The sequence below is a fragment of the Larimichthys crocea genome, chromosome XXI (assembly GCF_000972845.2).
Source record: "Larimichthys crocea isolate SSNF chromosome XXI, L_crocea_2.0, whole genome shotgun sequence".
In the NCBI taxonomy this organism is placed as follows: Eukaryota; Metazoa; Chordata; class Actinopteri; family Sciaenidae; genus Larimichthys; species Larimichthys crocea.
In genome coordinates, this window is record NC_040031.1 from 11,832,044 (window position 1) to 11,847,159 (window position 15,116).

At 40.7% G+C, this 15,116-nt stretch overlaps 2 protein-coding genes and 2 non-coding genes across 6 annotated transcripts in view; 1 reads left to right on the forward strand and 3 right to left on the reverse strand.

Annotated features, from left to right (window-relative positions):
- The window catches only part of srpk2 (SRSF protein kinase 2), a 65,152-nt gene extending 61,754 nt beyond the window's left edge, over positions 1 to 3,398 (reverse strand). The window contains exons 1-2 of the mRNA XM_027273127.1: positions 3,289 to 3,398; positions 2,964 to 3,030 (exon numbers count right to left, since the gene is read on the reverse strand). Coding sequence (XP_027128928.1) covers positions 2,964 to 3,030; positions 3,289 to 3,304 — 83 coding nt within the window. The 5' untranslated portion in view covers positions 3,305 to 3,398. The remainder of the gene's footprint in view (positions 1 to 2,963; positions 3,031 to 3,288) is intronic.
- A 3,260-nt stretch (positions 3,399 to 6,658) lies between these two features.
- Positions 6,659 to 6,732, reverse strand: trnat-agu (transfer RNA threonine (anticodon AGU)). The gene has a single exon. It is a non-coding gene; the product is annotated as a tRNA-Thr (tRNA).
- Positions 6,733 to 8,244: 1,512 nt separating this feature from the next.
- The window catches only part of pus7 (pseudouridine synthase 7), a 14,234-nt gene continuing 7,362 nt past the window's right edge, over positions 8,245 to 15,116 (forward strand). Inside the window, exons 1-2 of one of the 3 annotated variants that reach the window (XM_027273131.1) lie at positions 8,245 to 8,374; positions 8,557 to 8,652. The gene's annotated coding sequence lies outside the window, so the exon portion shown is untranslated. Of the gene's footprint in view, positions 8,375 to 8,556; positions 8,653 to 10,174; positions 10,305 to 10,478; positions 10,576 to 14,649; positions 14,676 to 15,116 lie in introns of those variants that run through there. The other 2 variants (XM_027273129.1, XM_027273130.1) reach the window with 2 other exon arrangements.
- trnat-agu (transfer RNA threonine (anticodon AGU)) lies at positions 12,750 to 12,822 on the reverse strand. Its single transcript has one exon. It is a non-coding gene; the product is annotated as a tRNA-Thr (tRNA).

The following is a 15,116-nucleotide window of genomic DNA, read 5'->3' on the forward strand; positions in this document are numbered from 1 at the left end:
AGCGCAGAGCGAAATCACTACTTCTCTGTGCAATGGGTGACTCACGTCACAGTCTGGCTCCAAAACACATCTCATTTATATCATATTATACAAAAGCATCGCAGTCAAAAGGCTGCGTAGCCTCGGCTCATAGAGATTTTGACATATTTCGGCTGATAAGATCTCTTCTCAGAACAGCTGTGTTGGGTACAGACTGTGATTGTCAGTTTGTTTTATTGCATCCTGCATAGACGGCTTAGCGGTTCGAGGCGCTGACCTGTGAACTGCAATGTCCCCATTGATGCGTGTCATTCTCCCTCCTCCCTCTATCTCTGTCTATCTCATAATTTCCTGTCACGTCTCTGCTGTTGACTCTTTTACGCTGGGACGACGTATGCCTTTACTCTTCTTATTAGCGCAGATTTTTGGTAACATAAGCCCCCGACATGACTGCCAAACATCACCCTGAGTAGAGGATGTGGGTCTGCTATGTGATGCTAATATAAGGACGATGGAAATATGTAAATCGACCAACATCACGCACGCAGACTCCCCAGAGTGTTTCTTGCAAGTTCTCAGCAAGATACCATGATCTGCTCCTCTGAGCTTCAACCCCTCTGTGTGTGTGTGTGTGTGTGTGTGTGTGTGTGTGTGTGTTTGCCAGACTGAGCGAAGTCAGTTCAGATGTCGAGGTTGAGGAAAGATAGCCACTTCTTAAAGTGGGGATATTTCTTTTTTTAATGCGTGATGTGGTGCGTGTATTTATGTCTACGTGCGCCGTCTGTGTGCCTGAATGAGATCAGACATGGGAAGTTGTAATCTGCTTAAATCACAAGAGATCAAAGTCAAGTGACGGCGCATTGGCTGAAATGTTTTTTCCTCCCCCCTCGAGTACACATTGCCTGAATGTGAATGTTTGTTGTGGTTTTCGAAGACAAAAAGCTCGTCTCATCAGCTGTGAGAAGCCCTTCGGCGGAAGGCAGGGCACGACTCGACAAGCAGAAAGTGAAAATGTGTGTAAGTGAATGAATCAGAGAAAGAAAGAGAGAGAGAGAGAGAGAGAGAGAGAGAAGAGAGAGAGTGAGTGTGATTGGGTGTGTCTGCATGCCCTGATTCCACTGTGACCCTGACCTGGATAAGCGTCTTAAAACAGGGGTGAATGCATGAATGGCTGCATGGATGGATGAGCTTTGTGTATCTGTCACTATACTGTGAGAGAAGAGGGACCAAGGTCAAGAGACGCAGACAGCAGGCCAGAAGATGCTGTGAATATTTTGAGATGCATAGATATCACTGAGGCCGTCTGTCGAGGGTATGCTGCCAAACCTCATCATCCATATGTTGTCAGACATGCTTCGGCAGTCTACACGACTCAGAGTAGAGTCATTAAATGCAATGTCATTATTTTCAATATGTAAAATACTGTCGGCTCCTTTCACTGATGATACGGCATGAATCGGCAATGTACAAGGAAAAAAAAAAACTATCAGGTACAAATTTAGTGAGCTTGAAGTTCATTATTGACCTTGGAAGAGCAGTTTTACAAAACAGTCAATACGCTTGCGGTTCACCCTACGATGGCCAAGAAATTTGGGAAAACACAAAAGGCCCTACGTTTGCCAGCGTCTGGTTTGTCCATTTTGTGGACAGATCTGCCAATAGATCCCTTTAAATCTGACACAGTGAACCTTGAATACATGGACTAAGAATGATGAAGAGCATGCTTCATGGTTTTATGGATATCTAATCGACCAAATGATTCATCTCAACTCTACTGTTAAGAGAAATCTAGACTCTAGTTTGTCAGATTCACACATTTTCTGTGTCTACTTTAATCCTTATCAGAGCTAAGCCCCACTGTCTACATATCCCAGCATACACTGGGAAAAAAAAAAGGCCAGACCACGTCCCACAGCATCCATCAATCTCAGTGCGGCCACAGGATTCTTCATTTATTGACAAATTGCGTCTGAAATGGGATTATTTCACCACTGACCATGTTTTCAATGACTGCATATCAGAAAACTTTAATATCTTAAGTGCATGGGTTTTTTTTTTTTTTTTTGGAGGGGGGGATTCCAGCACATTCCTGCAGCAGCAGCCGGCACCGTGCAGCAGCACCCTGGGGTTGGCCGCACCGTTGGTATCACCTAATTGATGCCTTTCGTGGGCTGTCGGTGACGTCGCTCCAATAGCATCGTGCCATTAAAGTAAGCCCCCACTCTCTCCACTCTCTCCAGTCCGAATGCACACAGATCCACTGCGCTGCTGCTGCACACACGCCAGCCCTCCCACCCATCCATCCATCCACCCCCCCTGCAACCACCACTCACGTCTGGGGGGAAAATCACGCCGTGCATCTTCCCTGCAAGACTGGCTACCAAAACTGGAAGCACACACACACACAAAAACACACACACACCAGGGAATAAATGTTGTGACAAATGCAAGAAAAAAAAGTTACATAATCAAGCAGCGTGTGGTGCGATAAAAGGGGTTTTACTCCTTATCCGCCTGGTATTTCCATCACTACTGCAAGGAAATGAACTGTCACATCTGTCAACCCTCCTTTTGCAACAAAAATCAATCAAGAGGCCATCGGTAGGCTACTGGGATGGAAGAGAGTGCAAAATAAGCTGAGGGGAGGGTATGCAACTATGGATGCAAATGTTGCAGAGTCAAGTGGAGACCCGTATAGATGATACCCAGTCTGGATCCCATAGCGTAAATGGCAACTTCCCACTCCACAGAGTAACGCGTCTGTGTGATAAAAATACATTTTTTTTTGCCATATGTGCGCACAGTCTATACCGCCGACGCACCGGGCAGGAGCGCCCCGGCGTCACACGGAGAGGGAACCGGTTGCCAACAAACCAAACCCCGGCAAACAAACACTTCACCTCCGCTCTCACTCTCACTACGACGTACAGTCATCATCAGCCACCACCACCACCAGCCGCCGCCGCCGCCGCCGCCCCGCTTACCTCCGATTGTGACCCGCTCTGTCTTTCTTCCCCTTCGGCCTCCTTTTTCTGGCCTGGATGGCCATCACTGCCGGGGTGAGGTTCGGTTTATCCACGGGCATGACCGAGGTCCGAGTCCGGGGAAGGGTGGAGGAGGGAGAGAGAGAGAGAGAGAGAGAGAGAGAGAGAGAGAGAGGGAGAACAAACACACATCATCAGGCTTTTTTAAAGCTGGCTGGCATGGGTCATTTGGCGTCGTTACGCGCGTAACTTCCGCCACCTTTCATATTAAATCCGAGTAAAAGTGCCGTGGCGCGGCTGAGTTACAGGCTGAGGAGATACGCACCTTTCCTGGAGCTCATGTTTCCTCCTCTTCCCCTCAGCAGGAGCGGGCAGCTCGGTGGCAGCAGCCGGGTTCTCTGTTTCTCTCTCTCTCTCTCACACACACACACACACACACACACACACACACACACACACTAACCTCTCTACCTAAAGATGACACGCGCTCCCTCTGTCGTTTGAGACAGGAGTCGCGTGCACAAATACACATTTCTACCTAAAGAGAAAGAGTGTTTTGGGGTGGCCCAGCCCAGGTACCACTGAGGGAATATTCAGACAATCCAAAAATGTGTATTAACTACAGTTTATATATTAAACAGTAGCCTTTATACGTAGAAACACATGTTCCCAGCATGCACTGGAAATGTGTTAACTCTCACTTCTCCATTGTAGTGGAAGTTAACCATGCACACTTGCACTAGGCTAGTACTTTTACTAAGGATGAATGTATTATTATAATTACAAAATTGTTACTTAATGTGTAAAACAATTAGATATTAAACCAGACTGCTTGTGTGTGTGACAAACAGTACAATTTCCCAAATACTACTGCAACTTACTGTACTTAAAGTACATCCTTGAGTTTATTCCTTTCATGGAACGTTCTACTCGCACCCCATTAAACCTAAAAAAAAGGACATATTGTACTTATTACTACAATAGTCAAGTCAAATCAAGACAACTTTATTCCATCATATCCCCGGTGTAAAGTCAAGCACAGACCACAGTATGGAACTAGCTGGAGAGGTGCCAGTTCAACTCCGACTGATACATGCCTGCCCATCACTGCGCTATCTCTCCATATTTTGCATGTTTTTATGCCTTTTGTATGTGGGGAGGTTGTTTTTCAGCTCTTTATGTGTAAATCCTTGAGTGGAAAAGTAATATAATGTAGTATAAAGTGTATATTTTGTAGCACGTCAGTACTTTTAAAGCAAAACATCTTGCAAGACTTTTGTTTTCTTAAATATTGGCTATCTGTGGTATTCAAGTAAAGTATTTTTTTTTTCCATCAGTACTTCTTGTTGATCAGATGAAGAAGCACAGGATCATTTTGAATCATATCGACTTAAAAATGAAAAGGGTGGGGTACCCTAGTGGCTTTGGGGATTCAAGATGAAGAACAGGAAACGTGTCTGCAGCTGGAGCTCCTTTGTTGTATGTCATTCTCCAACTCTTACTACCTCATCCTTCTATTGTTGTTTCTCTTATAAAAGCATAAAAAAATGCTTGAAAAAATAGTATAATCGTTGAAAAAGTGCAGTAGTTTAGCAGTGAAATAGTATAATCGTTGAAAAAGTGCAGTAGTTTAGCAGTGAATCTAATATACTAACCCTCAGTTACACTTCTACACAACATCTATGTACTGTATCAGTACAAAATCTTGGTAGCAAGCCCAGGATGCTGCTTCTATACTATTTATAGTGTTAGCTGTGTGTGTTTTTTTTTTGTGTGTGTTCCTGTCTACAGCCACTCTGCTTTATGCTTTTTCATCAAGGTTTGTTTTGACATAGATTTTGAGGCCGTATTGCAACATTGCAGTTTCCGTTTGGATATTATTACAGTTTTATCTTGTCTTTCACGCTGCACAAAATCTCCATTACTCTTGGTTAGTATGAGGAACAGCACAGTCATAAATAATGTGAAAGTATTAGTTCGGGCCTCACTGCTCCTGGTGCGGTGGTACAGCTCTCTGACAGACAAGTGAGAACTGGACTTACTTTGAAGATATTGATGATAATATCCACGTACAGGAGCTCCATGGCAAAGTCTGAAATCACAAAAGATTTCATTGGCAGATTGCCATGGTACACATCTATCAGTACAAGTACAGTAATTATAATCCATAATTCCTCACATGTTGTAAAAAAGGAGAACCTATACTGTAGGCAGTAACAAGACTTCCCTATAACATTGATATTTGCAAAGATTGCTTCCCTGCTTCTTTGAAATTACCAGACCATAACAATCTCTGCTCTCCTTTCATCTCTGGACACGGGAGATACTGTATACACACTGCTCTAGCATATCTTTATGCACAGAACTATAAGCAACAAAGTTTAAAGCTGAACTTTTTCAAATTTAGAAGTCATTAAATCTAATTTGACTTCAGGAAATGGCACCAATTTTTGTATATTGCTCTTTCTGAAACTCTCTGGAAGAGTGGTAACAAGCGACAAGGGAGGCAGTAAGGCTAAATAACTAACATCCTATGCTATTTAATCACTTCAGGTCACCACTAAGCACAACATGTTAAATTCTAGGCCACTTTCCCCGATGTGATTGGGACTGGCCAGAGGCGTGATGGTATGATGAGGTATTGGTAAAATGGAGCCAGCATTCTCCTTAACTGAAGAAAATGTAGGCCGAAACTTGTTTTTTAATATTGGTTTTAACTAAAGTACCTTAAGCACAGACCAGACACCTGGCAGTGTTGTAGTCAAGACCACTTAAACCAAATCAAGTTTAAGAGTGCATCGGAACCGAGACAAGATCAAGACCGAGTCAAGACCAAGACCAGACAGTCCATTTCGGTAGCTCACATTAGGTAATATTTGTTCTGGACGTTTGCAGATGAACTCTTTGCGGTTTAGGACGTTAAATTTTATTATAGAAGGTTTGGCTGACGTCTCCTACCAGACAGACACAATCACTTTCTTGGAGAGTGCTTGTGAAGGCGGACCGGGCACTTTACTTTCAATTACAGTAACAACGTACAATATTTACCACAGGATATTGTGGTGGATGGACTGCAATTCTTTCATTCTTACTTTCTTTTTTGCCTTTTAAATCAGTTGCTGTTGGTCCTGAACACACCATTCCTCTCCTTAGTTTTCTGTGCCAAGTGTCCACGCAAGTGTTTGCTCTTTAACTACAGACTGTAGAACAGCAGCCCAATAAAACAACAGCTTTTAAAGAGGCCAACACAGATACAAATATTTCAAGGAAAATGTCATTTGGGGCTGCAACTAATGATTATTTCAATAAGCCATTAGTGTGTTGGTTATTATTTTGATTAATCAGTTAATCACTTTGTTTATAAAATGGGAGAAAATTGTGAAAGGTGCTTGCTACAATTTCCCATGGTGATGTATTCATATTCTTGAAAAATTTGGGGCTTTAGCTTAAAAAATGCAAAAACCATTGATTAATTATCAAAGCAGTTGCTGGTGAATTTCAAACTCATTATAATTGTTGCACTGTCATTCACTATCCTAAACGCAGACACATTAATCAATACAGACACAGGAGGTTTCTTATGCACAGTTAACCTTGAAATACCATTTATAAGTAACTTGTGTCTCCTTACTGGGAACGCATGATCTGCGTCTCTTAACAACATGTGCAGACATCTAACACCGTCTACAGTGAAAAGGCACCGCTGGGATTCGAACCCAGGATCTCCTGTTTACTAGACAGGCGCTTTAACCAACTAAGCCACGGCGCCGATATCACGTCCCCCTTTCCCATGATTCAGAATCGGGACTCGTGAATATTGTGAATTATCATTAAATGTGTCATAGTTATATAGACTTACTCAGTTTGACTTCATTTCAAAGCTTCACCTGGAATAGTTTATTTGAGCTTTCTTTATATTTTCTCTCACAACCTGACAACCTACCTGTATCTTTCTGTGCCGTTAATGCAACAGGTTCCACATGTCCACGTCTCCATTAAAAAAAAAAACAATTATGAAACGCAGTTTTAACTCTATAAATATGATACACGTTAATACAGATGCTTTTTTTCACATATAACTTTCTAGGCCATCTCTGATATCTCACAGCCCGCTGGAGCCTCCACACCACGCCTCCTGATGCTTTTATGTCTATGCCTGCAGGAGGTTAATTAAAAAATATAAATCTTGCTGAATTTTTAGCGATGGGCACTGGATTTTCATAGATTCAATTCCTTTTTAGGATGCAAACAGTATGAGTGGGAAAAGTCCAAGCGACTCTGTGTCCTGTGAAATGAAGCCAACATAAAAACTGCAGTTCATCAAACAGCCACTTGAGGCTGGCTCCAAAAACAAGTCAATCTCCATAAGTCCCCATATTAAAATTCCTGACTTCACAGCAGAAGTAGATGGAAGATAGATTGTTTTGGTCGTTAGAGCTAATTTCCCTATTTATTTTTGAATAATACTGTAAGCCAGTGGAGCCAGGAGTGCCAAGATGGAAACGGACCAAGCCACCACACAGATACTGTGTCCATGTTTCATGAAGACTGAGCATTTTGTAATTGAATCCCCATAAGCACGTTAAAATGCCCAACTTCACAGCAGAAACAAACATGTAACTAAAAACAGTTTTAGTCTCTATAGCCAATTTCTCTGTTCATGACAACTGTACTGGCAGGTAAGTACCATTACACATGCCTTATTCGAGCACCCTGACGTTATTCGACCTCAGGTATGTCTTTACCAATATTTAGAATAATATTTATTTAGATTAGGAAGCAGTAAACTAAACCTTTCATATATGGCTAAGATTATTTATGATGGATGACTCTATTATATTGTGTTATGATAGCTTCAAGGACCTGTGTGTAGGCTTTAGTGAAATCTAGTGGTGTATCTGGGACTTTCAACCCTCTCACCTGCATAAATTCAAACCTCAATTTGAACAGGTGAGTTATATAAAGTACAGTTGTCATGAACGGGGGAAAATTATCTATAGAGACCAAAACTGTCTTTTGTACCAGGCTGTAAACATGTTTATTTCTGCTGTGAAGTTGGACATTTTAACATGGGGACTTATGGAGATTGACTCATTTTGCAGCCAGCCTCAAGTGGACGTTTAAAGAACTGCATTTTTTTTTTTTCATTTCACAGGCACAAAAGTCACCACTTGTTTATTGCATGTTAAAAAATAAACATGTAACTCGTGATAAAATGTTTAAATATCATTTTAAAAATTGTGGGTATCTCTCAGTGAGGCTCCTTGATTGACAGGTCGTTAACCAAACATTTTGCAGGGGGCGGGGCTTCATGATAGGATGTGTTTCCGGAACCACACACACACACACACGTGTGAGGAAAAGCTGGCGTGCATCGCTGTCCGTACTCTTCTGAATATCAGCAGACGGAGGTGAGTCAAAGTTTAAGCTGAGAAACAAACAAACAATGTTTCTCTCTCTGTTTACACCGACGCTCCAGCTAACTAGCCGCTAGCAGCTTGTAGATAATGACAAATGCGGCTGCGGCTAGCGGCTCTGCTAACTTTTGAGTTTGCTCAGCAGTATTTCTTTTTTTAATTTTTTTATCTTTCAGTACCTGCTCCAAGCTCGGTTCCGTTGAGAAGTCCCTGCAAGTGTTGGGGTCCACAACTGTCCTCTGCTGTCTCAGCTCCCACACCACACACACACAGTAAGTCAGTGCAGCTGCAGCGCGTTTTTATTTCCAAGGCCAGTCATGTTACTCAGTGTGTTGTCATCACTGCAATGCAATGTGAACACATGTTTTTTTTGCATGATTCAGAGATTCATCAGTTGCAATATGTTGCTAATATAGTGTATAAACAAGTTAACTAATGCACATGGTCTAAGTGACATAAGAATGTGTGATCCCAGTGATTTGAGTTGAAGTGTGTGTTGTGCACAAAATCACACAGCTGCAAGAACACAACCTGATTTACATCCAGGTCAAAGACAGCAAGGATGCAGGAGTCCTGCTGATGAGTCAGCATCATTACTGATGGAATAACTCCCAAGTCAAACATTTAAAAATTTAATCTACAAGTTCTTTTATTGTCAATTGCTGCATGCTGACATGTACATACAGGGTATTGAAATTTCGTTTCCCTCTTTTCCCAAACATGACATGTAAATATATAGATCGAATCAGAAGTACTTTATTAATCCCCGTAGGGAAATTGTTTTGTTACCGCAGCTCCCAAACGGTGGTGATAGCGAGAAAACAATAGTAAGAAAACAAAACTTTACAATATACCCTATACAATATCCTATTTTAAACAATATTACACATGTATAAACGTTAAATAGAACCAGTACAGTAAAAAAAAAAAAAACACAGTAACAGTGAGATATGAGATAATTTAGTTAAAAGTAAAAGATGTAAAAAAAAATATATACAAGCTAAAGACATCCTGTGGCAATATGGCACAGTGTAATGTAAACAGAATTATCAGTATAAATATAAATATATGTATGGCAGTATGGACAGAATAACAGTATTTACAGTTTACACACAGTGAGGTATATAAATAATTTAACTATGATATTAACCTTACACTTCAGAGTTTTATCTTGTTGTTTTTTTTAAATAGTGGTGTTTGCTTATATTTCTATGTGCAAAAATGTGATTTATTCCCCTTCCTGGCGTTATGAAAAAAACTTTGCAGGAGCAGTAACCATGTTGGTACCAGCGGGTAAATTCCGATTAACTAAACCTTTCATATATGGCTAATATTATTTATGATGAATGAGCCTGTCATGATGTGCTTTGATAGCTTTAAGGACCTGTGTGTAGGCTTTAGTGAAATCTAGTGGTGTATCTGGGACTTTCAACCCTCTGCATTAATTCAAACCTCAATTTGAACAGGTGAGTTATATAAAGTACAGTTGTCATGAACGGGAGAAAATTATCTATAGAGACCAAAACTGTTTTTTGTACCAGGCGGTAAACATGTTTATTTCTGCTGTGAAGTTGGACATTTTAACATGGGGGCTTATGGAGATTGAGTCATTTTGCAGCCAGCCTCAAGTGGACGTTTAAAGAACTGCATTTTGTTGTTTTTTTCATTTCACAGGCACAAAAGTCACCGCTTGTCTATTGTATGTTAAAAAATAAACATGTAACTCGTGATAAAGAGTTTAAATATCATTTAAAAAAATGTCTCTCAGTGAGGCTCCTTGATTGACAGGTCGTTAACCAAACATTTTGCAGGGGGCGGGGCTTCATGATAGGATGTGTTTCCGGAACCACACACACACACACACGTGTGAGGAAAAGCTGGCGTGCATCGCTGTCCGTACTCTTCTGAATATCAGCAGACGGAGGTGAGTCAAAGTTTAAGCTGAGAAACAAACAAACAATGTTTCTCTCTCTGTTTACACCGACGCTCCAGCTAACTAGCCGCTAGCAGCTTGTAGATAATGACAATGCGGCTGCGGCTAGCGGCTCTGCTAACTTTTGAGTTTGCTCAGCAGTATTTCTTTTATTTTATCTTTCAGTACCTGCTCCAAGCTCGGTTCCGGTAAGAAGTCCCTGCAAGTGTTGTGGTCCACAACTGTCCTCTGCTATCTCAGCTCCCACACACACACACACACAGTAAGTCAGCTGCAGCTGCAGCAGCGTTTTTATTTCCAAGGCCAGTCATGTTACATCAGTGTGTTGTCATCACTGCAATGCAATGTGAACACATGTTTTTTTTTTGCATAGATTCAGATGCATCAGTTGCAATATGTTGCTAATAATAGTGTATAAGACAAGATTAATCTAATGCATGGTGCTAAAGTGACATAAGGTGTGATCCACTGATTTAGAGTTGAAAATCACACAGCTGCAAGACACACAACCTGATTTACATCCAGGTCAAAGACAGCAAGGATGCAGGAGTCCTGCTGATGAGTCAGCATCATTACTGATGAAATAACTCCAAGTCAAACATTTAAAAATTTAATCTACAAGTTCATTTTAGTCAAGTCAACTTTATTGTCAATGCTGCTGTATGTGCAGGACATGTGAGTAAACAGTAGTAAGAAAATAAACTTTAACAATATATCCTATATGATATCCTATTTTAAACAATATATACACATGTATAAATAAAAAAAACAAGTAACAGTGAGATATTTAGTTATAAGTAAAATATGTAAAATATAAGTGGGTGTCGTCAGCATAACAATGAAAATTGATAGAAGCTATCCTAATGATTTCCCTAAAGGAAGCATCTAAACTGAATCAGAAGTGGTCCAAGTACAGAACCTTTTGGGAACCAATGACAAACTTTGGTTTCATGGAGGATTCATCATTGACGGAACAACTGAGATAGCCGATCTAAAAAGTACGATTTTAAACCAGCTTAGGGCGTTCCTTTGATGCCAATTCGATGTTCCAGTCTCTGTAAAAAGAATTTGATGGTCAATGGTGTCAAATGCAGCACTAAGATCTAACAGGACAAGTACAGAGATGAGTCCTTTGTCTGATGCCATTGGAGGTCATTTGTAACTTTGACTAATGCGGTCTCTGTGCTCTATGATGGCACTCTAAAATCCTGACTGAAACATCCTACAAATAGACTATTTGTATTGGAGAAAGTCACACAGCTGATTAGCTAACAGCTTTCTCAAGTATCTTAGACAAAAAGGGAAGGTTTGATATCGGTCTGTAGTTGGCTAAACCTCTGGGTCTAGAGTGGGCTTTTTAAGAAGGTTTAATTAAAGCTACCTTAAAGGACTGTGGTACATATCCCTGATAAATAAAGACGATTAATCATATCCAAAACGAATTACTAACTACAGGTAAAAATTTCCTTGAGCAACCGGTTGGGATGGAGTCTAAGAGACAGGATACGGCTTAGCTGCAGAAATGATTAAATGTTTTTTGATGAAGGGTCGATGGGGGAAAAAAACAGTCCCTAAATACATATCAGGTTTTACCGCTGTTTCAGAACTGCTGTATCAGAATGCAGATCAATGTCTTGTTGAGGCAAGAAGGAGTCAAGTTATTGTTTCATTTGGAAGCTGGATTTTTTTTTAACTTCCAATTACAGTAACGTACAATATTTACACAAGGATATTGTGGTGGATGGACCGCAATTCTTCATTCTTACTTTCTTTGGCTTTTTAAATCAGTTGCTGTTGGTCCTGAACACACCATTCCTCTCCTTAGTTTTCTGTGCCAAGTGTCCACGCAAGTGTTTGCCTTTAACTACAGACTGTGTAGAACAGCAGCCCAATAAAACAACAGCTTTTAAAGAGGCCAACACAAGATACAAATATTTCAAGGAAATGTCATTTGGGGCTGCAACTAATGTTATTTCAATAAGCCATTAGTGTGTCGATTATTATTTTTGATTAATCATTAATCACTTTGTTTATAAAATGGAAGAAAATTGTGAACGGGCTTGCTATAATTCCCCATGGTGATGTATTCATATTCTTGTTTTATTTATTCTTGTGTTTTACAGTTAAAACACTCAAAACAATCATATATGACAGAGAAAAGCTACAGCGCGTCAGATTTGTGGAGCTTTAAGCAGCACAATTTGGGGCTTTTGCCTAAAAATGCAAAACCATTGATTAAGTATCAACAGAGTTGCTGGTGAATTATATTATATTGTTTCAGGTTCACTGTCATTCCTAATTCAATACAGAACAGGGGGTTTCTTATGCACAGTTAACCACAGTTCACCTTCAAATACCATATAAGTAACTTGTGTCTCCTGATTGGGAACGCATGATCTGGCGTCTACAGACATTCTAACACCGTCCACAGTGAAAAGGCACCGCTGGGATTCGAACCCAGGATCTCCTGTTTACTAGACAGGCGCTTTAACAACTAAGCCACGGCGCCGATATCACGCCCCCCCTTTCCCATGATTCAGAATCGGACTGTGACTCGTAATATTGTGAATTATCATCAATGTGTCATAGTTATATAGACTTACCAGTCTGACTTCATTTCAAAGCTACGTGTTTCACTTGGAATAGTTTATTGAGCTTTCTTATATTTCTCTCACAACCTGACAACTACCTGTATCTTTGTGCCGTTAACAACAGGTGCCCGTGTCCACGTCTCCATAAAAAAAAAAAACATTATGAAACGCAGTTTTCACTCTATAAATATGATACACGTAATACAGATGCTTTTTACCACATATAATTTTCTAGCCACTCTGATATCTCACAGCCCGCTGGAGCCTCCACACCACGCCTCCTGATGCTTTATGTCTATGCCGTGCAGGAGGTTAATTAAAAAATATAAATCTTGCAGAATTTTCAGCCATGGGCATTGGATTTTCATAGATTCAATTCCTTTTTAGGATGCGAGCAGTATGAGTGGGGAAAGTCCAAGCGACCTGTGTCCTCGTGTGGAATGAAGCCAACAAAAAACTGCAGTTCATCAAACAGCCACTTGAGGCTGGCTCCAAAAACAAGTCAATCTCCACACAGTCCCCATATTAAAATGACTTCACAGCAGAAGTAGATGGAAGATAGATTGTTTTGGTCGTTAGAGCTAATTCCCTATTTATTTTTAAATAATACTGTAAGCCAGTGGAGCCAGGAGTGCCAAGATGGAACGGACCAAGCCACCACACAGATACTGTGTCCATGTTCAGGAACTGCAGTTTGTAATGAATCCCCATAGCACGCATGTTTAAAATGCCTAACTTCACAGCAGAAATAAACATGTAACAAAAAACGTTTTTAGTCTCTATAGCCAATCTCTGTTCATGACACTGTACTGGCAGGTAAGTACCATTACCTGCCTTATCGAGCACCCTGACATTATCCGCAATGAGTATGTCTTTCCAATATTAGATTCATATTTATTTAGATTAACTAAACCTTTCATATATGGCTAAATTATTTATGATGATGAGCCTTCATGTTGTGCTTGGATAGCTTAAGGACTGTGTGTAGGCTTTAGTGAAATCTAGTGGTGTACGGGACTTTCAACCCTCTCTGCATAATTCAAACCTCAATTTGAACAGGTGAGTTATATAAAGTACAGTTGTCATGAACGGGGGAAAATTATCTAAGAGACCAAAACTGTCTTTTGTACCAGGTGTAAACATGTTTATTTCTTGCTGTGAAGTTGGACATTTAACATGGGACTTATGGAGAGTACTTTTTGCAGCCAGCCTCAAGTGGACGTTTAAAAGAACTGCATTTTTTTTTTCATTCAAAGGCACAAAAGTCACCACTTGTTTTGTGATGTTAAAAAATAAACATGTAACTCGTGACAAAGCGTTTAAATATCATTTTAAAAATGTGTCTCTCAGTGGCTCCTTGATTGACAGTCGTTAACCAAACATTTTGCAGAGGGGGGGGGCTTCATGATAGGATGTGTTTCCGGAACCACCACACACACACACACGTGTGAGAAAAGCTGGCGTGCATTGCTGTCCGTAACTCTCTGAATACAGCAGACGGAGGTGAGCAAAGAGTTAAGCTGAGAAACAAACAAACATGTTTGTTTCTCTCTGTTTACACCGACGCTCCGGCTAACTAGCCGCTAGCAGCTGTAGATAATGACAATGCGCTGCGGCTAGCGGCCCTGCTAACTTTTGAGTTTGCTCAGCAGTATTCTTTTTTTTTATCTTTCAGTACCTGCTCCAAGCTCGGTTCCGTGAGAAGTCCCTGCAAGTGTTGGGGTCCACACCTGTCCTCTGCGTCTCAGCCCCACACACACACACACACACAGTAAGTCAGTGCTGCAGCATGCGTTTTTATTTCCAAGGCCAGTCATGTTACATCAGGTGTTGTCATCATGCAATGCAATGTGAACACAGTGTTTTTTGCATGGATTCAGATGCATCAGTTGCAATAGGTTGCTAATAATAGTGTATAAACAACAATTAATCATGCATGGTGCTAAAGTGACATAAGGAAAGGTGTGATCCAGTGATTTAGAGTTGACAAAATCACACAGCTGCAAGACACACAACCTGATTTACATCCAGGTCAAAGACACAAGGAGGCAGGAGTCCTGCTGATGAGTCAGCATCATTAGATGAAATAACTCCCGAGTCAAACATTTAAAAATTGAATCAAGTCACTTTTAGTCAGTCACTTTATTGTCAATGCTGCTGTATGTACAGGACATGTGAGTATTGAATTTGTTTCCCTCTTTCCCAAACAGGA